The 26,077-nt window shown below is 38.3% G+C and overlaps 1 protein-coding gene across 14 annotated transcripts in view; it reads right to left on the reverse strand.

Annotated features, from left to right (window-relative positions):
- The window catches only part of MAPKAP1 (MAPK associated protein 1), a 246,546-nt gene that overhangs the window by 190,554 nt on the left and 29,915 nt on the right, over positions 1–26,077 (reverse strand). For 11 of the 14 annotated variants that reach the window (XM_043565341.1, XM_043565346.1, XM_043565347.1 and 8 more), the window contains 3 exons: positions 25,139–25,466; positions 22,621–22,710; positions 10,454–10,602 (listed from right to left, as the gene is read on the reverse strand). In XM_043565341.1, coding sequence (XP_043421276.1) covers positions 10,454–10,602; positions 22,621–22,710; positions 25,139–25,397 — 498 coding nt within the window. In that variant the 5' untranslated portion in view covers positions 25,398–25,466. The remainder of the gene's footprint in view (positions 1–10,453; positions 10,603–22,620; positions 22,711–25,138; positions 25,467–26,077) is intronic. The other 3 variants (XM_043565350.1, XM_043565351.1, XM_043565349.1) reach the window with 2 other exon arrangements.

Below are 26,077 nucleotides of genomic sequence, written 5' to 3' on the forward strand. Positions count from 1 at the left end.
GCCCTAGCCTCTGAGTCGCTGCACCACAATTTGATTACTATAACCATACTTTTTAACTGCTGTCAGGAAAGACAGCGCCTTATACAAACATCTGCCGGAACACATGCCTGCGTTCTCCAGCACCAGCCCTAAATCACGCTCTGGTGATGAATCTTTATCTGACACTAATACTTTTTAACTTCATACAGACAATTAAAATGAATTGTAGCTAAATGCACATATAACAAATCAATTTAATCTTTGGTTGCATAGTAGCATCTTTTGCAAATTTCCTAAACTTACTTTCTTACATGTATCTTTGTCTAGGTGTTAAAACTTCAATTTAACAGAAAGGAGTGGAGATATTAATAAAACACAGCTCTTATGATACTGCCATGTAGTTGCAAGCTTCAAAGAGTAATGACATTTGAAATTCGTCACTGCCATCTAAAAAAACTTCCACATTTATGTGTGAAGAGTGCCACGCTGAGCTCCATAATAAGAGTGACCAAAGTTAAGTCTCTGCTCTCTAGGAATTAATACAATCACAATTCAGACAAACCCACCTATGATGACAAACTGGATGAACATCACTGCCGCCTCCACACTCCCACGGTCTCTACTCCACTACCAATCACATTTACTCTACAGTTAGTTCTTCATGGGTCTCTTCATCTGCTTAATCAGATGCACTTGATGTCATGGACCACTGTCACGGTCCCCAGCACGGGCATAACACTGACTGTGAAGTATGGTTCCTCCACTGGTTGGCCATATGGCCACTCTTACCTTCAAATTCCTCTAGGGCAGTTAGTCTTGTCTTATTTATCAGTGCCTAGCACAGAGCCAGTATGTAATAAACATTTGAAATGAACCAGTACAGTATAGATGCTTAGTAAATAATTTCTTGGCTGGATAGACAAATGAATCCACTCTGCACAGTAGGAAGATCAGGGGAAATAAAAAAGCACTTGTGGGACATATACTACCTTCTATGTATAAAGCATTGCCCCCTTCCCCAGCCCTAGTACTGCATTTCTTTTTTTACATGTAAGAAAATTGAGGCTTACAAGATGCAGTAACTTACCCAACAGGCACAATGACAATAAGGTCTGAACCAGTCTGTACGATATCAAGTGCATGCATAAAGGAAAAATTCTTTTGTTTTTATTTAAAAAAATTTTTTTTTCAACGTTTTTTTTATTTATTTTTGGGACAGAGAGAGACAGAGAATGAACGTTTATTTATTTTTGGGACAGAGAGAGACAGAGCATGAACGGGGGAGGGGCCGAGAGAGAGGGGGAGACACAGAATCGGAAACAGGCTCCAGGCTCCGAGCCATCAGCCCAGAGCCTGACGCGGGGCTCGAACTCCCGGACAGCGAGATCGTGACCTGGCTGAAGTCGGACACTTAACCGACTGTGCCACCCAGGCGCCCCTCTTTTGTTTTTAAATTTAAAATTTTTTCAATTATTAGCAGTGTTTTTTGTGCCCTCCATAACCATCGCTATAAAAGAGTGTAGGAAAGATAACTGTGGTACTAGAACAAGGAAAAGGGAGTTGAACATCAGCTCTGCCACATACTAGTGGGGCATTCTTGAGCAAATCACTTTCTCTTTCTGAGCTTCAGGGTCCTCACTGGTAAAACGGAGATAACACTCCTGGCATCACAGCTTTGTTATGATCAATTAGAAGAGGAAAGTACCAACATACATGTGGAAGATCAAAATTTCAAGAGTTCATGTTTTCCCATCTGTAACCTACATGTCACTGATGTCAATCACCTCCCCAATCGCAAAACAATGGAACCTTAAAACCAAGAGGAATCCAAAAGATCATCCAAGTTAAGTTCTTCATTCTAAATAAGCAGAAGCTTGGGGCACCTGGGTGGCTCAGTTGAGTGTCTGACTCTTGATTTCAGCTCAGGTCGGGATCTCAGTTTGTGACACCGAGCCTCACGTCAGGCCCCGCGCTGACAGCGCAGAACCTGCTTGGAATACCCTCTCTCCCTCTCTCTGCCCTCTCTCTCAAAATAAATAAACATTAAAAAAATTTAAATAAATAAATAAGTAGGTAGAAACTGAGGCTCAGAGATGGGAGGTGACTTGTCCCAGACCCCATGGCACTACCAAAGCTAAAGCTCACATTTTCTTTTTCTTTTTTTATTTCTTTTTTAATGTTTATTTATTTTTGAGAGTCAGAGAGCGACAGAGCACGAGATGGGGAGGAGCAGAGAGAGGCAGTCACAGAATCTGAAGCAGGCTCCAGGCTCTGAGCTGCCAGCACAGAACCCTATGTGAAGCTCGAACTCACGAACTGAAAAACTGACATTTTCTGATTCCACACCTGTGTTCTTTCTACCATGTTGTTTTCTAGTCCCGGAAATCAAGTTTCCATTTTGTGATATGAATGCCAGCAAGAATGAAAATAAAAATCTCTGAGAATAACAACACTTAGATTCTATGCCCAGCTGAGTGACCCTAAGCTGTCATTTGATTTCTCTTACCTAGTTCTCTTCAAGACAGTAACATCAGGGCCTCGTACTTTGAGGGACAAGGAAATCGCTCTACTGCAAATTACAGAGTAGGGTGCCCTAGATGCGGAGGCTCAGTGTAAAACCCCACCATGCCTAGCCTCACCACAACCAACAAGGATTATCTCCTAGGCTTTCTTCCGTGGGACCCTCAGTGCTTGATATACAGTCCAACCAGATTTCGTCTGCTAATCTGGTATTTCTTTAGCTAGGAAGAAGATAGTGCTACACCAGTAATCTTGTTACAACATAAATATGTCTGTGTTTTACTTTCAGCCCTCTAACCTCCAAGAATTACAATCAATACACTTTCTTAAATGACACCTGACATCTGCCTCATCTAAAATTACTCTCTCGGGGCGCCTGGGTGGCGCAGTCGGTTAGGCGTCCGACTTCAGCCAGGTCACGATCTCGCGGTCCGTGGGTTCGAGCCCCACGTCGGGCTCTGGGCTGATGGCTCAGAGCCTGGAGCCTGTTTCCGATTCTGCGTCTCCCTCTCTCTCTGCCCCTCCCCCGTTCATGCTCTGTCTCTCTCTGTCCCAAAAAATAAATAAAAAACGTTGAAAAAAAAAATAAAAAAAAAAAAAATAAAATTACTCTCTCATTTATTTTCTCCTCTTAACAGCCTGGTGAGCTGGGTTGGGCATCTGAGAGTACACAGCCCATCTCAGAGAAGAGGTGACCAATCTCCAGGGCAATTCTTCAGCCAGAGTTCCAAAGCTGGCTGTGAAGTGGGAACAAAGAGAAAGCTTCTGGCTCCCAGCCCACTCTCATCTCAGAGACCCCTGCCTCAGATGACCCAAATACAAACCAAACAAGCAGGGTATGCTGCACACCCCTCCCCCACAAAAAGAACGTGTAGTAACTTCAAGGATGTGGTAATAAGCTGTGATCTGCAGTCACCAGGCCCAAACCAGCTCACAAAGGTAACATCTGCTTCATCCTCAGCCCTCTTTCGGTGCATCCTAATTCAGGGATGGAATCATCTTCCATTCAGTTCCATTGGATCAAGGTATCGCCCTTGAAACCCTTTTCTCCCCTATTCCCTGACATGTAATCCATCATCAAGTCTTAGCACTTTTACTTACTAACATCTCTGGAATTCAAACACTCCTTCTACATCACCAACAAGTAAACCCAAGTTACCGTCTCTCCTAACTGGACCACTGCAAAAAGTTTCTTGATTGTCTCTCTGGCCTCAAAACCCCTTCTCAGGTTGTACTCCCTTCAGCACAGCCCAGTGATCTTTTCAAAACACAAATCTGATTACCTTATCTCCTCATTTAAATTTGTCAAAGGCTTTCCAATATTCTTAGGTTAAAGAGGACACGGCCACCAGCCATACACGGTCTGGCCCCTGCAGCTTTACCTTGTACCATACTCTGCCTCACCCTGAGTCCCCAGTCACACAGCCTTCTTTCAGTTCCTCAAAACTGCGAAGCTACCCCCTTGCCTCAGATCCTCTATTTGTCCTTTCTCCTCCCCCTTCCCCAAGTTAGCTCTTACTCATCCTTCAACTCTCAGGTCGAAAGTCACCTTCACAGGGATGCCATCCCTGAGCCCTTAGACTAGGTCAGATGCCCTTATGATAATGCTCTGAAGGCCCCAACTACCTTTCTTGGAACTTAGTAATTATTAGCTGTGGGTATACGATGATGGCAATTTTGCATTCAGTCGGGTGATTATTTACATAACATCTATCTTCCTGCCAAGAGAGTAAGTTCCAAGGTCAGAAACCAGGTGCGTTTTTGCTCACCATGTATCCAGATTTTACTTCACAGTGTCTGGTACATAATAGGACCTCACTAAACACGGAGCAAATGAATGGCAATGTGGGAAAATAAAGGAAAGTAGTAAGTCTCTCAGCACTGTCCGTGTACCAGGCACTTTGCTATTTATGCATTTCCCATTTTCATTAAATCCTTGTGACAACATTTAAAGACATCATTAACTTCATTTATACATATGAAAACAGGCTCAAAGAGGCAAAGATGACTTGCCTAATATCACACAGCAAGTAAATGGCAAAGTCGGATTTCTAATCCAGGCCTGCAAAATTCTACTTTCCTTTGAAAACCCGCTAAAGCCAATGGTCAATCCTACCTCTAACAGGAATTTCTGGAAGATTGTTCCACAACCAGAGGAAGCCACTACAGACTGGAAGAAACAGGGCCAAGACAGAAAGCTCAGAATGGAATCAACTAGTTTTAAGAACTCAGTCTCCAAAATTTAACTTCACAGTGGAATGCTGAAAACACAGTCTTTCATTGTAAGATTCCTATTTAATTTGTTTTGAATGCCACCCAGACAGATATCCCAACATCTCTCCTTGGGATTTCCTGTATAATGTCAAGCAAAAGGAAGAGAAGTGCATTAATACAATGGTAAGGGGAAAATAATCTTACTAAGAGATGTTTTTAAATTAATGAATTTGGTCCTTCTATTAGTAGAAAGAGGTAGTAGAAAGAGGTAGTGAACAGCTACTATCTTCCTTTAGAAATAGAACAGACTAATAAAAACTGGTCTATGAAAAAGAAGACTAACAGAATGCAGTCACAGAGATAACAGGCCAAAAGAATAACCACGAAAATGATGTTGGGACTTAGTCTCCTTTATTAAAAAGGTATGTAAGATGAAGCCAATCAATGGAAGAGCTAAGTAGCCCCTAACTCAAAACACCCTGCCATCTTAAATTTGTCTCTCAATGGGTGCAAACAAGTGAACCCCAGGAGCACTTTCACTGAAAGGGTGGGGGCTGGTCAACTTGAGGGGTGGAAAAGAAAGAAAGAAACTCAAAGCCAGAAGGCTCTTAGGCTCAAGGCCACACCTCAGCTCAGGCAGCAATAAACAAAAACTGCTGTCTAGAAACATAACTGGCAATAAAGTCCAGATTATAATTTTTTGGAAAGAGACCCTGAACTAATAAAGTAACTCCACATATTAGAGGGGACCATTTCCATTATAATAGCAAATATTCCAAGTTCAAATGTTCCTCTAAAGGCAATTTTTTTAAACATAATTTCAATTCGCTGACCTTTTCTGAGTTTGCCACATTTCTCAGCGACTTCATGCTTTTCTGCAAAGTTTTAAGTGACTTTCTTTGAAGAGAGCTATTTAATGCCAATGATTGTAGAAAACATTTGTTCATAATTATCCAGACATAGACTGGAACAATGCTGAAACAAGAGCAGCATGCAAAAATGTATTTAAGGACTATCATCCCAAAATGCTGCTAAAAGCTATTAACCAGTATGTGTTAATTGCCACAGCATTCATATTAATTTTCACTTCAGGCTCGACATTGTGGAATATTTCCCCTGATACATTTTAAACAAAGTTTAATTTAAGGAACTGCTTCTATCAACACTTATGAAAATTAACAGCCAAGCAATTAGCACTCATGAATTATCCCTTCCCCCATGCTCTCTGCAGCTTCAGTTAAAACAGTTTCTAACAGAGAAATGGTTACTTTCTAATAAGTTAACACAATCAAAGTCACAGTTGTCTAAATGAACAAGAACTGGTTCTGCTTTTTCAAGCACTTGTTAAGGCAAACGTTCTCCTTATAGTTAAAGTAGAATTTAGCTAAGGCAAATAAACATTTAACATTTTAGTAAACTGCCAAGCAATTACTAATCGAGAACCACCTCCTATCATGCTTTAAAAAAAAAGTCGCTACTCTCCTCCACAAAAAAAGGAAGTAATTACTTGTCTTAATCTTTCTATTTAAAGTTAAAGGCCAAAACCTCAAGACTTCACTGGACTCCCTGGACTTCACACAGCCCACCTTCACCCAGTCTGCTGCACATCTTGTTTAACGATGCTATTTCTAAACTCCTGGTTTTAAGAACACATTTCCTCTGAATCCTGTCAATAATCTAATGAAGTACACAGAAAAGACAGCATCACTGGCCCTCATCCTTTACACAGAGAAAGGAGCAAAAGTGGGGTATTTGTTGAGTCCTTCTGTTATGTGCTACATGTCTTGGTAAACAGACCTTATCTCAATTGATCCTCATAAGGAAGACACATTATCATCATCTCAGCCCACAGAGGAGGACTGGAGCTTCATGAGGTTAAGAAACTAGCCTGAGGTCGCATCCTAAGTGGTGGAGTCAGGATTCAACTTAGGTCTTACTACAAAATAGGTCTACTTACTAAGTAAATTATACTGCTTCTCTTGTGCTCGGTGCTCTATCCTAGTATTATCTTATGTGATGGTCACATCAGCCTTGTGAGGAAGGAACTCTCATTTCTTTTATCAGTAAAGAAACTGAGGTTTGGAGAGATGGAAAATCTGAGCAAGAGGTCACAACTAATAATCGGCACCATTTCTTAATAGTAACTATAATGACAGGAAATGAGTACCTTAAATTCTAATGGTCTAATGAGGATAATATTTGCAAACTCAGTTTATTCAAAATAGTGATGACATACTAGCAAAAGTTTCTCAAGTAAGCGACATGGCATGGAACGGAAAGGGTTAGATACCTGCAAAAACACGGCCTCATTTGAAACAGACAGAAACACAGGGCAGAAATCCACATATTTAGGGATACTTAAATCAGTGCTGAGTGCTTACTGTGTTATCAGTAGAGCTCACTCCTTCATCACCTCAAAACAACTCCTTGCCACACCCAACATATCCCACATACAGTGAAATCAGCACTGGGACAAGAAGTTTTCTGACTGTCTCAATCTGCAGAACAGAGATTTTGTGTTGTTAATTAGGCTACCCGAAGTCTTGTTTTCAACAAGCCCAAAAAATTCAGGCAGATGGCTGAGCCTGGTTTTGCCTGGTCTGACTAAGCATTCCCTCAAACCACTTACAATCTATCTTGGGCTTTTTACAAACGATCAGTAAACAGATCGTAATTGATCAATAATTGATCAGTAATTGATCATAATGATCAAATTGATCAATAATCAGTGAATCTAAAACAGGCCACAGATAGCAATTTACCAAAGAGATAATATAAACATAATTAACCTGATCCAAAAAATTGTCAAAATTACAACAAAGCACATGCCTAAGCACAGCCTTTCCCTCTCAACTGTATGTCTCCAAGAAATTATTAATCAACCACAATTTTTAGAAATGAAATTATTAAACTGCTACAAGAACCAAAAATTATTTGAAAGTATTCACATCAATTTAGCACAAAAGCTAAGAGATGCTTATCCTCAGAATCACTAAAACCAACAACAATCCAGTTCGCACAAACCGTTAAAGACACTAGACATGCCAGCTTAACCGCAATGTAATTGTAAAGTCATACCAAAAACAAAATCTTTTTCAAATCTGACGCTAGTTTAATCTTAAGGAGGATTTCACAGCAGTTAGTCTCTTGAGGAAATACATAATTAAGTAGTTTTTTAGCATATTTAATTAGACCCCAAACTCTTCCCTGTCCCCTTCTCTCCCCAATTATGTACCATTTGCCCAAGAGACCTAAGCAACTCAGTTAATTATGTAAATAAGGCAAGCGTTATTCCCAAGAAAAGCATTGTGAATATTTGTACGTGAAAAAACTGTACATATTTTAGTGGCTTTAACAAACCTTTGTGGGGGAAAAAAATAAGGGACTACCAAAGTACATGAAAAATCCTTATATTTGAGGCAAAAAGCATGGAGTTCAATGACAAGCTGGTGAATCATTAAAACAGGACACTCATTTCACTTGTTAAATATGAGCTGAATAAAAATAAAATAATTTTAAGTTACAACAGTAACAAAAATTTAGTGCTGAATGTCAAATGATTTATGGGAAGAATCAATCTGGAAATTATTAAAGTCGACTCTCACAGAAAAGGCTTTATTATCAAGGGGTTGACATGATCTTAACTCTAGAGGCAGCCATGGTGCTGTTATAACTACTACAATCCCATTATTATGCAATCACAAAATGCTAATTTGATCATTTTGAGGTGTTATTTGAATAGTCATTTTAATTTCTAGGTTACAAAAAGGCTTGACTCAAGTATAATTCTCTATTAATCATTGAGATGTCATTGAATATCATATTGATGCATTTCACAAAGATAAAGAAAGACTAATTTAATATGTACAGTACAATATCCTTCAAATATTAGCCACTTTCATTACGTATCTGCCAAATGCATCAATATTAAATAATAGATGAGAACAAGGGTTTAATTGTATTTTAGCAATTGTAATATGTAGGATAACAATAAAATAGCATAGCATCGTAAGATAGACTTATCGATATATAAATCTTTCTTAACCAAAGTGTAATGGTGACTGCCCCATGTACACATCCTTTGCTGATTACAAATAGATCTGATATGACAAAAGCACCCAGAGTCTTAAATGTAAACACATCTAGCAAAAGTAATTCCTTTGTGACTGAGGAAATGGCTTCTTCACAATTTTTAAAAAATTTCTCCTGGCACTTTAAAAGTTAGATATATACCAAGAACACTTCACAACTTTCTGTCAAATCCAAAGCTAAGTAATTTATAATAAAATCTAATGTATAATGAGAGTTCTAGGACATAATATTTTAAGAGATCTATGCTATTTTGTTGGCATCAAAGCATTATTACATAGTAATTATTCCGGCAATTATGCCCTCAAACAATGAGATGGGATCAGGCAATGGAAGCAAATAAATTCCAGCCCTATAACCTAAATCCAACAATAACTTCTCACATATCTAAATGAAACAATGGTTGTTTAAAAAAAAAAATCCCCTACAGTCCAATTCTCTGTTTTCCAGAGGCTGACATTCCTGTCCCCTAGAGGGATCCATCCTCCTCTTTGCTACATTCCACAGGAAGAAACAGGAGCGGTGGCAGGGGCAGGCTAAAGAGAAGCTTTACATCAATACAATCTCTAATTTACTCAAGGTACTTGCAGAGGTTTTTTGGAGGCAACTCCTGAGCATATTAGTATCTTTATGTAACTTACGCATTTTATTTCTAGTTCTTGCTCTCCTTTCCCACCAACATCAATAACCTCACTTGCCCAAGGCCATATATGCTTACTTAAAACTATGGAAACATGCTGAACCGGCTGAGAAAGTGTTTTGAAGAGAAAACATCTTGCTCAAAGATGACAACTGACCACACCAGCACCTAACCAGAAATTGAATATGAAAAATGCAAACATAAGCAAAGAGCTGTATGTTTATTAATTGCAATGGTGTTAAAATAAGACAAATTGTACACAACCCCCAACAAGCGATACTCAGCACCCCCCACCACTACCAGACAGCAAATATAATGGCAATAAATATAAAAATCAACTGCTACTGTCGCCTGAAAGAAGCCCAGCTAAGCTTAGCGCAGAAACACAGAATGGCAGGGAATGTGGGGGGCGGAGCGGGGGGGGGGGGTGCTGCACATGGAACTATGCTCCGCCTACAACAGTGGCCATTTTTCTAAAAGGAAAATAGACATGCTTTAATTTTACAACTACAAATTGTTAGAATAAACAGAAAAAACTCACCCTGCATAGTGAGTGTCAAACAAGATTCCCTACAATGAAATACAGACATGCAAACAATGGCCTAGAATTCTGAAATGAAGCTCGAAGCTCAACAATTTCTGCAGTTATAATGAAGAGTCAGACCAAAACAATGCAAACTGCCTCCCAGAACCACTTTCAAAGCGTTCCCAGCACAATCAGGCCTTGACGAATCACAACCCAACTAACCCAAATCCTCAAGTATACTCTTGGAAGATAAAACAGGGGAAAAAACACGCATACAAATATCTCAAGACTACTTTTGTTTTAATCCCTCATCAAACATATTGCTGTGGAAACAATATCAAGCCCAAATGCAGACTTTTTCACATCTTCAGTCTTAGAAAATGTGAGGGACATTTTTGAAAACCAAAATTTAATAATAATACCAACAAAACAATTCCACTCAATTGAGGTTTTATTTAAGGGGACAAAGTTTTACTTTTACTTACCTTGCCATCAAATTTGGAATACTCATTAAAGGGGTTATTCAGCTGTAGAGGGCACTGCTCCAGTCGTACAGATAATATTGACTGCTTTCCAGAACTTGGAGGTTTCTCTTTGAGGGACTTTTTTTCAAATAGTGACTTTAACTCCTGGGCTGTGATACAAGAGGAAGATAAAAACATCTTTGTGATTACACACAGAGAGACAGCCTGTCTACTTTCCCTAGCAAGTCTTCCTTGGAATCTTAAGGAGGGAGTGTCCAGGGCATATTCAGGTCTGATGTGTGCAAAAAGCCTCACATATACTTCGATGCTTGCACCCTGAAAAGGCAGAGCCCTGAAATATGATCAGGTCAGGACTGTCAATTTAGAAGGACTAGGGTTTAAGGAGTGGGGCAGAGTCAAACCGACAGAGCAGCCATTCTGTAAGAAGAGCATTCACAGCTAAAGGACCTGAGCTTTGGCCTGGCTTTGCCACTAAGAGATATGTGATAGACAGTTCACTAACGCTTTCTGGGCTCACTGAACTGGATATGCTTGAAAATCTCTCCTGGTTCTAATACTGTGGGATTTTGGAATTCCAGTTCTTTAGGGTGAAGGTCTACATCTTAATCCTCTCATATTCTCCAGTGACACCTAGCACAAAATCTAGAAGACAAAGATGAGGAGGAGGAAAAGGAAAAAGAATTAAAAAAAAAATTTTTTTTAACGTTTATTTATTATTGAGAGACAGAGCAAGACAGAACATGAGCATGGGAGGGGCAGAGAGAGGAGAAGACACAGAATCTGAAGCAGGCTCCAGGCTCCGAGCTGTCAGCACAGAGCCCGATGCAGGGCTCGAACCACCAACTGTGAGATCATGACCTGAGCTGAAGTCGACGCCCAACCAACTGAGCCACCCAGGTGCCCCAGGAAAAAGAATTTTTATAATAATAGCAGCTAACGTTTATTGAGCAAGCCAATGTACCTCAATTACTCCTCCTAACAAGCCTATGAAGTGGATACTGGCATTATCTTAATTTTGTCAGTGTGGAAACTGAAGCCTAGAATACTTTGATTAGCCTTAGGCCAACACAGCTAAGAAATAGCAGAGCTAAGACTTGCACTCAGGCAAGGCTCTTAGCCATTAGACTAATGAACAAAGTTGACCCTCAATAAATTTTATTGCATGAATCAGTGAATAAAATAATGATTGAAGGAATTCAGATTAAATTATTATTAAATCAGAATCTTTAGCTCTTACTCATTAGTGAATCAAGACAAGTTAATTCCATATATTCTCATAGATCATTTAAGTGTCCATATTATCCTGAATATCATTTAAGGTGGTAGATACATAAGTACATGCAGATCTATTATACTCTCCATTTCTGTAAGTATTAGAAAATTTCCATACCTAAATTTAAAAATAAATCAATCTTAGATCTTAAAATCTGCCATGAGGGCCACTCTGGGAGGCTCAATTGGTTAAGTGTCTGACTCATATTTTTTTTTATTTAAAAAAATGTTTATTTATTTTTGAGAGAGAGAAAGAAAGAGAGGGAGACAGGATCTGAAGCGGGCTCTGTGCTGACAGGAGACAGCTTGATGTGGGTCTCGAACTCATGAACCACAAGATCATGACCTGAACCAAAGTTAGATGCTTAACGGACTGAGTCATCCAGGCACTCTAAGCATCTGACTCTTGATTTTGGCTCAGGTCATGACCTCACAGTCATGAGATCTACTCCCATGTCAGGTTCCATGCTTGCTTAAGATTCTCTCTCTCCCCCCTCCAAAAACAAAAAACAGAAAACAAAAAAACTGCAATGAATAGGTTCAACCCCATTCCATTCTTGAACATAGCCAAACTGAACTTAGATCAAACAGAACTCTGAAATAGTGACTTAGAACTTCTAAAACATGTTACTAAGACCATCTTTTCAACAAACCAGTGGAACAAATTTATCAAATAACGTCCTATAAATTTAAGTGGCAAACCAGAAGAAAAGGATCTAATTCTTTTTTAAAATGTGGCACATATTTAATTTCACAATCTGAATATATACGTTCAAATAATCAACAGATATTAACTGTGCATTTGAAAAAGTTTTAGACTATTAAAGTGATATTTTAAATATTACAAGTATTATTCTGCACGTAATCTATTAATAATTTTATTGCTACACTTTGGAAAGGAATAACCCTTTATTAAATACCTACTATGGGCCAGGAACAATGCTCAGTGTTTTCTCAATTTGTCCTCTCAACAGTCTTAAGAGCTGGGTTACAACTAGCCCCATCAACAAACTGAGTTTAGGAAACGTAAGTAACTTATCAAAGTTACAGAACTATTATCAGTAAGGGTGTGAAGTGATGATAGATTAACTCTTCCATTCTCAGACTAATTCTAATTCACACTTAGAATTCTCTCCTCAACTTCTGACATTTTCCATCTCCCTCCCATCCATCCTTCTGTCCATCCGTCCATCCATCCTTCGTCATGGAGACAGAGAAACAACCAAAAGAGAACTTCTGCCTACCTTCTCCTCCTATTACAGCGGGTGAACTGTCTAGGGCCATACCTCAGGCCAGCCCCTCCTTTGCGCACTCAGGGGCTAACTTCTTGCTGACTCAAGGGCATCACTCAAGCAATTTTCTCTGATTTTTGGTTTTTCCTCCTACTGACTGGGTCAATTACATCAGCACACAAAGATACTGAAATACTGCTCATTAAAAAAAAAAAAAAAGGGGGCGCCTGGGTGGCGCAGTCGGTTAAGCGTCCGACTTCAGCCAGGTCACGATCTCGCGGTCCGTGAGTTCGAGCCCCACGTCGGGCTCTGGGCTGATGGCTCAGAGCCTGGAGCCTGTTTCCGATTCTGTGTCTCCCTCTCTCTCTGCCCCTCCCCCGTTCATGCTCTGTCTCTCTCTGTCCCAAAAATAAAATAAAACGTTGGAAAAAAAAATTTAAAAAAAAAATCCTTCTTTGATCCTGTACTCCCAGTTACTATACCACTTTTCTGCTCCTCAAAATGCTGTGTTCTTGCTGTCTGGTTCCTCCCCTCACTTTCCCTCAAACCCACTGCAATCAAGCACTTGGGCTCCCCACACTCCTCAAAAGCAGTTTGCGAGGTCACCAATGACCCCTTATTGTTAAATCTACTGGTCCATTTTGAATCCTCATCTTTCAAGACTTCGTGACAGCATCTGAAACAGTTCATCACTCACTCCTTTTTGAACCAGTTTTTTCACTTAGTTTCCAGGGCTCCATTTGATCTGGTTCTCATCCTATCTTCCAGGTTACTCTTTCCTAGTTTCCTTGCCAATTCCTCATATTCCCCTCAAATCTTTGGCATTCCCCAAGTCATACTATTTGGATCTTTTCTTCTCTGTACCTACATTCATACCCTTGGTGATCTCAGCCAGCCTTCCGTTTTAAATATAATCAACAAGAAGAGAAGCTAAATTGTGGTAATACAAATCAGAACAATAGCTGCCTATGGGGAGTACCCCAACTAGAAAGAGGCATGAGAGAACTTTCTGGGGTACACAAATGCTCTATACTTGATTGGGATGCTAGTTACACAGGTCTATATGCTTGTCACAAGTCACTGAACTGTATACTTAATATCTGTACATTTCAGTATATAGAAGCATACCTCAATAAATAAATAAAAAGAGAAAGCCTAAATAAATATCATCTACATGCTGATAACTCCCAAATGATTATCCCTAGACCTAAACATTCCCTGAAATTACGGACTCACATACTCAGCTTCCTATATGGCACCTCCTCCACTTGGATATCCAATAGGTGTTTCAAACTGTATATGTCCATAACGGAACTCTTGATCTTGCCCCAAATCTGCCCCTCCCACAGGCTTCTCCTTCTCAGTTAATGGCAACTCAATCATGTTAGGCCAAAAACATCTCCACTCTTTTCTTTCTCTCATATCTAACATCCTATCCATCAACAGAAATTTCAGAATATATCCAGAACCATCTCCAAAGTTACCAACACTGGATTATTATCACTACCTTCAAACTGATCTTGTTTCTGCCCTTGCCTCCCCCCAGGCCCACTCCTGCCAGTCTCTTCCCAACACAGCAGCCAACAGGAGTCTTTTAAAATGTAAATTATAAACGTCACAGTAAGAAGAAAACAATATGACCATACAAAATAAAAACATTTTTGTATGGTAAAAAATTAGCAAAGTAAAAAGAGAAATGACAAACTAGAAAAAAATAAAGGTTAATATTCTTAATATATAAAGATTCTAAAAGTAGAGAAGACAGTGACCAACAATTCTACAGAAAAATGGAGAAGAAATATGAAATGTCCACAGAAAAGGATATTCAAATGGTTCTTAACAAATGGAAAGATGCTCAACCACATTAATAATAATAATATGCTGAGATATACATCTATCAAATTGGCAAAAATCTAAAAGTTTACAGGTGTGAGGAAATAACATTCTGTACCTTATTAGAGGAATGCAAACTAGCAAAACACCTACGGAAGGGAATGTGGCAATATCAAGGGAGATCACATATTTACCCTATGACCCAACCATACCACTTCCAGGATTCTTAGATACACTGGGAAAAATAAACACGACACAACACAATGCATTAGGCTACTCACTGCAGTGTCATTTTCAACACCAAAAACCTGAAAACACTCAAACTTCCTTCAAAAGGAAACCAATTGGCTAAACTATGGCACCTCCATATCATGGCTTATTATGAAGCTGTAAAATGGAATGAAGCCTATCTCTATATATTCACCAGAGTAATTCCCAAGATGTGTTGCTAAGTGAAAAAAGTACTGCATAAAATGGTGTGTACAAAATGCTATTTATAACCTAAAAAGAGGGGTATATGAATATAAATATGCTTACACATAGATTTAAGCGAACATAAAAACCAAAACCTTTTTTAAAATGACTATGAATAGAAGAGACAAGAATTGAAGCTAAATTTCCCTGATTTTACCTTGTTTTATGTACTCAACTTTGAAACCATGTACATTTTATATATTTCTTTAAAAAAATTAGAAGTGCAATTTCTAAAAATAAAAGCAAAGGCAAATGAACCCAAGTGTAATATTGAGTTGGCATTTTAACTACAAAGAGAGGAGTTATTTTAAGTAACTTTATCACACAGCAATTTGTACATTCCCTAATAGAACATATCAAAAGGGCAAAAAAAAAAATTATCTATATATCTTCAACTGTTTTTAGTAATCATAGTGTTAGTAATGACGATGATATCTCTATTCTGGAACCAGAACTTTCAGCATAAGAAACAGATACATAAACATAAAATCAAAAAAGTTAAATAAAAACTCTATAATCCTAAATTTATACAGAAATTATCAACATTAACTCACAATGTACTTCCTCTTAAAAAATTTATTTTTTGGGGCGCCTGGGTGGCGCAGTCGGTTAGGCGCCGACTTCAGCCAGGTCACGATCTCGCGGTCCGTGAGTTCGAGCCCCGCGTCGGGCTCTGGGCTGATGGCTCGGAGCCTGGAGCCTGTTTCCGATTCTGTGTCTCCCTCTCTCACTGCCCCTCCCCCGTTCATGCTCTGTCTCTCTCTGTCCCAAAAATAAATAAACATTGAAAAAAAAATTAAAAAAAAAAAATTATTTTTTTCTGAGCTCTATCCCCTGAAATGCCTACAAGGAAAAAAATAAAATTCAGTGAGCACCTCTAGAGTTCAAGTTCTGGTCTCTCAATGCCATTTATCCCTAAAAAATAATCGAGACTCTAAACAAATGGCCAATTCCAGATATGGAGAAGGAAATATTTAAGAATCAAGCATTTATCCTGTCTTCTGGTAGGGATTATATCTGAGAATAACGAAATAATAGATCAGGAAAAAATGTTCTTTATATGAAGACCAATAAAATTAGAAATCACTATTTTGCAACTACTAATGAAATAATTAATCTAGGTAATACCCACCAATGACCACTAAAACCATTAGAAGAAAAAGCTGTTGGGATGGATGAATGACACCTAGTAATAATAATTAATAATGGATGAATGACACCTAACTCTAGCATCAACCTGAACATCACAAAATAGACAAGAAGACCTTCTATGTAACCTGATATGATGCAATATGAAGTACAGATCAGCATGTACATAATACTCTTAAAAGAAATCAAACTTCAATCTGAGCAAGTTTCTAGATCTAACTACCTGTTTATAGGAAAAAGAGAGCCGAGGAACCTATTAAATGAGACCAAAGAGATACAATTAGCAAAATCTAGAATGTAGGAAATTCTACAGGACACATGACCCAGTTTCTTAAATAAATTACAAGGAAAAAAGGAAAGAAGAATCTACAGATTAAAAAGGAAATCAAACATATCAACCAAATGTATGGACCTCATATCTAGACCTACACGAACAAACTGGCAAAAGAAAAGAAAAATTTGAGACAGTGAGGGAAATGTTTAATATTAAAGAATTCCTGCTAGTTTTTTGGAGAGTAGTGGTATTACAATACCAGAAAACTACGTTTTCTCATGTGTTAAAAAATACACAAGTATTGGGGCGCCTGGGTGGCTCCGTCGGTTAAGCGGCTGACTTCAGCTCAGGTCACGATCTCGTGGTCCGTGAGTTCGAGCCCCGCGTCGGGCTCTGGGCTGATGGCTCAGAGCCTGGAGCCTGCTTCCGATTCTGTGTCTCCCTCTCTCTCTGCCCCTCCCCCGTTCATGCTCTGTCTCTCTCTGTCTCAAAAATAAATAAAACGTTAAAAAAAAAAATACACAAGTATTTAGGTATGAAATTATGATAGTTGGAAATTGCTTGAAAATAATCTGGAGACACCTAGGTGGCTGAGTCAGTTCAGTGTCTGACTCTTGATTTCAGCTCAGATCATGATCACAGGGTCATGGGATCCACATGTATGCTGTGCTAAGTAAGCGTGGAGCCTGCTTAAGATTCTCTCTCCCCCTCTCCTGCACTCCCGCTTGCGCGCACTCTCTCTCTCTCTCAAAAAATAAATAAAAATAATCTGAGAGAGGAGGGGAGGTAAATGTATAAAAGAAGCAAGACTGGCCATATGTTGAAGCTGGGTGAAGGCTGTACAGGGGTTCATTATACCATTCTAGTCTACTCAGATTGCATCACTGTACACAGAGTAAAAATTAAGTTCTGTACAAGATCCTCCATGATCTGCTCTCTCACTACTTCTCTGAGCCCACTCTTCCCCCTTTCCCCTCTACTGTAGTCAGTAAGCATCCTTCCTTGCTATTCTTTGAATACATCAGGCACACTTCTGTTGCAGAACCTTTGCACACGCTCTCCCTCATCTTAGGACACCCATTTTCCAATAACTTCCCAACTCATTCCTTCAGAACTCTGCTCAAGCATCACCTTCCGAAGAGGCCTTCCCGGATCATCCTATATAAAATTGCAAAATCCCCTACCTAGTGTTCCTTACCTTCCTTGCCAGGCTGTATTTTTCGCTATGCCACTTATCCCATTCTGACAATACTAGGTTTGCTTCCTATCTATTTCCCCCACAAGATCCATGAGGCAGGGACTTTGTCTTGTTCACTGCTGTATCTTCTAAGTTTACAAGTGCCTAGCTGCCCCTGCGTATTGTAGGAGCTCAAGAAATACTTGTTAAATGATTAACTGTGGACCAGAGAAATAGAAAAAGTAGCTGCGGGGATAGGGAGGCAGCAGAGAGGGAGGAAGGAGCAAATGGGCACAAAGAAGTAGAAATGAGACAGGGGTTGGTAATGAGAGCCTTTCCTCCTGGTTCTAAGCCACTCATAAGACATAGTTGTACCTCCTGAGTTGCTCTACTGCAAGCTGCTTTTCAACATCACTTCTCTTTATCATTTGCAGCTGAAGAGTTCTAACCACTAGAAACAGTTGGAAGTCCCCAACAAACAGGGAACTGAAAACACAATAGCCCAGAAATGTAATTACCATCAGTCTTATGAGAAAGCACATACTATAGCCTTCAGGAAGATGGTAATGCGTATCAGAACTTCTAAGGATTCAGTGAGTGGCTGGATACAAAACGGATATATAAAAACAACAGATTTCTTCACAAGAGCAGTAAGAAAGTTACGGGGAAGAGGATGCTAATTACAAGGGCAACACAAAATGCAAAACATCTGGAAATAACCTTAATAAATGTGAAAGTGCAGGAACACCATGGAGACAAGAAGACAAAACGGTGCATTTATGTACTACTTGTACATACAAAAAAATACAAAAAAGATAAGATGTATGTTTAGAATATTTAAAATATATATACTTATATAAACAGAATCTAGAATAAATACATCAAAATGTTAACAGCAATTCCTCCAAATATGAGACTATTGGTAGCTTATTTTCATTTTCATATTTTGCTTCAGATTTCCTATAACAACATTTTCTTTTAATAAAACTTTCCTGAACGTTGGCCATCGCTGACACAGAGGAGGAAAGGAACAAGGGAACAGGGAATCCTCAACACCCAAAGCTCCAGAGCAGCTCCTTTCTGCCAACAGTACTGGAGAGAACAGGAGGCAGCAAGAAGATTATAGTCTTTGGGGTCAGACTGGCCAGGAGAATTCTGGCTTTGACATTTACTATTTGTAAGTAAGTAATGTGAAAAAGTTACTTAGCCTCCGGGGTCCAGTTTTCTCACATATAACACAGAAATAGTAATAGCTAATTTGCTGGATTTGTGTTAAGATGAAGCAAACTTAGCGGCTGGCATATTATATACCAGCGATTCCCAGTAATGGTTACTCATAAGAATCACCCAGGGAGCTTCTGAAAAATATAGACGGACCCCAATCCCTATCTTCTGAATCAGGAATTCCACATATATGGCTAGAAATTTATGCAGAAGCCATTATAACATGCACTTTTAGATGTATTTCTGATTTTTATACAGCCACTATATCTGCAAACTGTTGTTTTAAGAAATCAGTACTAGAAGTTACATAAAGAAAACTTCAGGAATATTCATAAATAACTGATTTACACTACATTGTTTTTGAGTTACTATTTGACTTTATGTGTAAATGCCTTTGTCTTCCCATTAGACTTCAAACTTCTTGAGGACAAGAGTCGCATATTCCTCCAAGCACCTAGCATAGAGTTAAGATGCACAGAGAAGGTATGAAAGAAATGTTTGTTAAATGAGTCAGTGAATAAGGGTAATAATACATTTTATAAAGAATATACCAACACCATTTTAAAACAATAAAATTAAGGGGCGCCTGGGTGGCTCAGTCAGTTAAGCGGTCGACTTGGGCTCAGGTCATGATCTCACAACTGGTGAGTTCAAGCCCCGCATCAGGCTCTGTGCTGAAGTTCAGGGCCTGGAGCCTGCTTCAAATTCCGTGTCTCCCCCTCTCTCTGCCCCCACCCCCATCCATGCTCTGTCTCTCTCTCAAAAATAAATAAAACATTTAAAAAAAAATTTTTTTAAACAATAAAATTTAAAATACCGAGGCTTGATTTGACACTGTTCCTGACAAAGCCATCTTCCAATAACCATCTTCACATTTATCCATACAGTTCTGGCTACAGAAATACTACAAGGATCTTAGTCTAAGGTATTCCATTTATCATGTGGTCTCAGGGCACATAAAGTATATATACAAAGTTCATAAAGAACTTCAGGGTATGGACCAGAAGGCTTCTCAGATCTCTACCAACTCTTCAATGAAAAGGCTGCATTTCTGCTGTATTAAAGGATGGACTGGATTCAGACAGAATAACCGTGGAAGAAAAACATTCCAGGGGAGGTCATCATATTCATAATAATGATTCTTCTAGTAGGGAATAAAATAAAACAAAGATAAGAAAAACACGAAAGGATTTTAACAAAATGTAAACAGCAGATAAAGAATGAGGGAATGAATAAATGATTACCTAACCAAAATTCCCAATTAAGATTAAAAAGATCTGGCTGTGGCATTCCTTGCCAAAAAAAAAAAAAAAGAGTATGTGCTTGAGAAATGTGTGAAAACAGAGTAGCTGCTCAGTTTGCCAGGTAGCTGTGTAATGGACTGCTGGCTCCACTTTTCTAACACATTTCAGGACACCCAGAGTGTCAACCTGTGGTAATGGTGGAACCCACATGAACAGAGAATTCAAGACCATTCATTCCTCTGTGCACTGACAAAGTTCACTGGCCTGGCCAGAAGCAAGGTCAACATTTCAGAGAGTGGCCAGGTATATTAAGAAGGAACTTTTTCAGCAATAAGATCACAGGGTCAATTACTGAAATCTGTGAGAGACAGAAATAAGAGAGATGGAAAATGAGGGAGAGAGAAGTATACACAAATAATGAATGGTATGGCTCCAAATGAAAGCAAAAAGGAGACTATTTCTCCAGCACATTTTTTTTTTTAATATTTATTTGAGAGAGAGAACACGTGCATGAGCACGAGTGGGGGACGGGCAGAGAGTAAGGGAGGGAGAGAGAATTCCAAGCAGGCTTCATGCAGTCAGCACAGGGCCCGATGCAGGGCTCAAACCCACGAACCATGGGATCATGACCTGAGTTGAAGTCAGATGCTTAACCAACTGAGCCACTCAGGCGCCCCAATCCAGCACATTCTGTGAAACACTGAACAGAAGTTAAAGTGGATTAGACTTTAAGGAACGAGTGGGAAATGTATCGAAATTTATTAGATGTGTCTGATTAGTAGATGTATCAAAATTTAAGTTGAAGAATTTATTTCTCACATTGCAAAGGGGATTAATGCTGTTATATCTGAGGTACTCTATTCATCCTATTTTTTATTTGTAATTGTTTTAAGATAAGGAAGCAAAGAAAGCAAAACAGAGGGTACCTGGAAAGATGAGTTTAGATAAACTGGCTCTATACTCATTAAGAAGAAATTAACAGAAAAAGCATCAAGATATATGAAAAATTTGAAAAAAGTGAACAAGATAAACAATATAAAGGTTTTCAGTTTGATAAATACAACAGAGAGAAGTATTAACTGGATCAACAGAAAAGGGCAGCCTGGAGAGATTTTTTTTTTTAAGTATTAAGAGCAAAACTAAATAGACATTCCATGGGAACTATAGAAGTCACAGAAATGAGACATAAGAAAGAAGTGAATGAGATTTCTGGTTTACACAGCTGTCACTTAGACGCAACTATTAAGAAAATCATGCCGACTGAGCACACCTGGGTTTACAACCACAGCAGGAGAGAGCAATAACCACTTTATACAGTGTGGTTTAGCAGAAAGAGGTTGGCCTTTAGCTTCAGACAGTGGTATCCACAAAATACGGTTCCACGGCACTACCGCTTTCTAGCCTTGTAACGTTAGCAAGTTAAAGCTCACTGAGTCTCTGTCTCATCTGTCAACCACAGCAATATCTCTATCTTTTAAGATCATTACATTGGAGGTAACGCGTGTAAAGGGCTTAGAATAGCACTAGGTAGGTGCTGATGTTAATACAATAATCACTAACATTGTTAGTTTTATAAATACTATGTAGCAATGGAGTCAGTCAACAGAAATTGAGTGGACATCTATTACATGCCAGGGTGGTTAGTAGGTGCTGGAAGAGAGAAAACAGAGTGCAGACATTACTTTGAAAGAAGAAAAAAAGAAAGTCTAGGACACACGATATAAACGTTAGAAAATACTTCAATAGCTTTTTTTTTTAGGTGTTCTTGCTGAGATTGAAGATTTGAAAATATGTAATATGGCCAGCTTTTTAATACATATACCATATGAACACAGACTACAAATGCTGGTAATACCCGCAACATAATGCTTGTTAAGCTAAAGGAAAAGAATCAGCATATGCAAAAAAGATTATTACTGGGGTCACTAATGAGGCAAGAGAAAGTCAAGGTTGGAACTGCCAGGAGGAAATCTATAACCCAGAGGCCCATCCAAACCATAGGTATTCCTTGGCTTTAAGAACAAGGGACTGGCATGAGAGTTTGTACAAAATGTGCCTTGCACACATCTATTCCTGTGACCCAGAATGAAGAGTGACCAAAAACACAAGACCTAAATGAACACACAGCTTCAGAGGGCAAAGGCACCCCAGTGAAAGCATTCAAAGCTCAAAACAAGAGGTATCTGCTCAGAGGATTTAAAAAGATGAATTAAAAATAAAGCTCTCATATAATAATATAAACTACATATATAAATCTCAAATTAACAATTAAAATTATTTCCATTTACCTGATTGCTTAGAATTTCTTTCTTTCCACTGAATATTTTTGCATTTGATCTGGTTTTGTCTCTCTTTTCGGAGTCGTTCTAATCTTTGAGCTTGAAAAGAAATATTATAACTATAAGTTTGTCAATGAAAGTTTACTATAAACAAAGACATAATTAACTACCTTTATATGAATAAAGATGTTTTATATTGCATATGTAGAGAAAAAGTCATAAAATTTTAAAGGTGGCACCCCTGAAAAGCAAATACCAACAAAAACATGAAAATATTCTTGATTTATAATTGAAATTAGAGGATATAAAACATTAATAGAGATCATAAAGATAGTATTAACATGGAAGAGAATAATAAAATGTGAAAACTTCTGTGATTAATATGACATTTCATTATATAAATCATTAATAACGGTCTTAAAGGAATTTTAATGCACAAATGAACTGAAGTGAATATTACATTACAGGAATAAAATTACTGTTATGAATTACTCTACCCGTTTCAAAAATTAAAGATAAATGAACTCAGACTAGACTATTAAAGTTTTAAATATAAAATCCTTTATCTAAAAATCATGAAAATTATAAAATGTCAAAGCTATATAAATTAGCATAGCTTTTCTTCAGTGGGTTGAAACAGTTTATAGGTAGTAAAATAAATGATTTGTATCTTTGTAACATTAGTCAAACCTTAAAAAGAATAATTTTTCTTATACAAAATTTTAAGATATGCTGAAAGGATTAAAAAGTAAAACCTTTGGTCACTAGGACACCCCACAATTGTAAGTATTAGCATCTAAGTGCTATCTTAAATTCCAACAACAGTAACAAAAGCATCACCTAAAAATCCTACATTTGTGAGATCATATTACCACTGGCTGATCAACCTTCAAAAATCAGTGAATTGATCTCTTAAAGAAATACTGTCCAGCATATATTAACAACTGCTGCATATGGAAACCACAATGGAAAAGAAAGTCATAATTGATGCCATTTCTTGAGATCTGGCTAATCTTCAACTTCCTATCCTGGCACAATGCTAACAAAAAATAAATAAGTAAATTTCTCTTTCAAGGCAGGAAACCATACACACCTGCCTCGGCATTGTGATAGGGAAACTACCACTGATACTAACCTTGCCAGAAATGTAAACTGTGCTGGCAAAAGCATCTGATAATGTCACTGTATCTAACCAAATTCCACTGGAGGAAAATGCATTCAATTGCAATTAATAAATGTGAAGGGTACAGCCAAAGTAATATAATCATAAAGCTCTCAATTTAGCAGCATTCTCCTACTGAAATCCATTCAACCTGTCATACAAGATATCATCTCAATAACTTGCAAGGAAGTCAGTTTCGACTAGAGAACTGAGAATCAATGGTTCTAAATTATATTCAAACCTTCACTCAAATCCTATTTTGATAAAAATTCCTTGAGATACTGGGAAATGCTATTAATTATTTTCATCATGAGAGCAAATTATTCTTTGTAGATGTCACAGAATGCTGAATTCTGAACCAAAACCTTAACATGCTTTGCACTGTATATTGTATCTTGCAGTACTCCTTTACGTGAATTTTACATTTGGACCATGAAAATAAACATGTAAACCTTTTCAATGTTCTACCACATTTCCTGCCATTACGTTTCCTGGGAGTTAGCAGGTCACTGCTACTGATTAGTAGGAGATTATATTTTCTGATGACCTAAATAAAAAAATCACCTCCTAGAATACCCTGTCATATTAGAACTACATTATATGTTCTAAATAATTTATCTAAGTAGAGGTCTTGGTTCATCACATTCCCTTTGCAAGGTTTCCAAAACACATAAGCTGGAACATGGCCAGTGATAAGCTTTTAAAAGATAATCACTAAATATTTATGTACCAAAGTTTAGCATTTTCAAACCACAAAGATCAAATGGTAGAGATCAACTTAAGAAAATAAAAAGAACATATCAAAAACAGGGGCACCTTTTCTAATCTCACACTCAGTGTAGCAACTCCTATTAACAGCAGCCCGAACAAATATTCAGCTATTTACCTCCAACATCCCTTTGCCTCCCACAATCCTTCCATGGCCAAGATATGGCTCTGGCAGCAGTACTCTGTGGCTGGTCAGCTTTCTATATTAAAGGTTCTTTATTATATCAACCTGCAACCTGCCACTAGGTAGTCTACCCACTGGGACTAATGTTGCTCTGTGAAGATACTCAAAGTAAGTCCACTTCCTTCTCTACAAGAAGACTTTTTAGAAAGAGAACATCCAACCTGCCTCTCCTAGCCACCTTTTTCCTCTATTCATCTTCTACTTCCTTCTGATAACATCATTCCAGTGCCACTCTCCATTCACAGTCACGAAGACGGAGATGGTGTTTAGACTCGCTCTTACTGTAATACATGCATGTTCCTGTTAACACACAGAAACCTTCCCCATTAAAGCTATTCCAACATTATGCATTATTCTGTAAGATTGTTGACTGATTTAAAGCTCAGAAGACATGACTAAAAGGCAATGTTTACCTGTATTTGAGCGTCTTCTAATACCAAAGTCCCAACTTGAGGTAATATCGACTGACTGGGCATATACATAGCCCTGAGTCTCACCATTGCTTCCCTGAATTTCTGACCCACTGTCTCCAGGCATTGAAGGAGGATGAATCTTCTCTAGGTCAACATCATGATCAATGAGAACCATCTCACACATTCCTGTGTCATCACTGGTCACATGTGACTGTCGAATATGAGCTAGAATGATAGTTGGATTGTCCAAGAAGGCCATCCTTTCTGTGGGCCAATCTCCTTAAAAGGCTATTTTCTCCTCTTCATATTGTTTCACGTGCTCACCTCCCTAGAAACATGATGTACACAGCAATATTTAAGAATAAGGAAGAAAATGACTGAATCATTTTTCAAACAAATCAATGTGGTAAAATGCTACCTTGAAAATCAACATTTATCCCTGCACCTAGGAGCTTACAAGGATTAAGTCTAAGCTGAAAGGAAATCCTTATAAGCACTGGGAGCTACAGCTCTAGTCAATGAGATCTCCATGGTATCCGTGAGAATGGCTTCTTCTCTTGCAAAACAAATAACAGTGACTCCTTAGGCCACTCAAAACACATAATTACTGTTAAAACAATAAATTTGCCTTTCTTTCTCCCTTTATTCCCATGCAGTCTTCTCATTACTTTATAAGGTCAGGGAGAACAAGTTGTATTTTCCTCACATTATGAGCTCGGGTACGAAACTGTATTTCTTTAGTTTACATTTCCCCCTCTTTGTCATAGGGTTGTGAGGTAACTAAAAGAACACAGACAATACTTTGAGTTACTAGGAATTTTGCAAAAATGTACCACCAAAGTAGTTTTTTTCAATAAATACATTTTCCTTTCTTCTGATTTAAGGTAACATTATGCTTTTCAAATAAACTTTATCAGGGATGCCTGGGTGGCTCAGTTG

The sequence above is a fragment of the Prionailurus bengalensis genome, chromosome D4, assembly GCF_016509475.1.
Source record: "Prionailurus bengalensis isolate Pbe53 chromosome D4, Fcat_Pben_1.1_paternal_pri, whole genome shotgun sequence".
NCBI classification, from domain to species: Eukaryota; Metazoa; Chordata; class Mammalia; order Carnivora; family Felidae; genus Prionailurus; species Prionailurus bengalensis.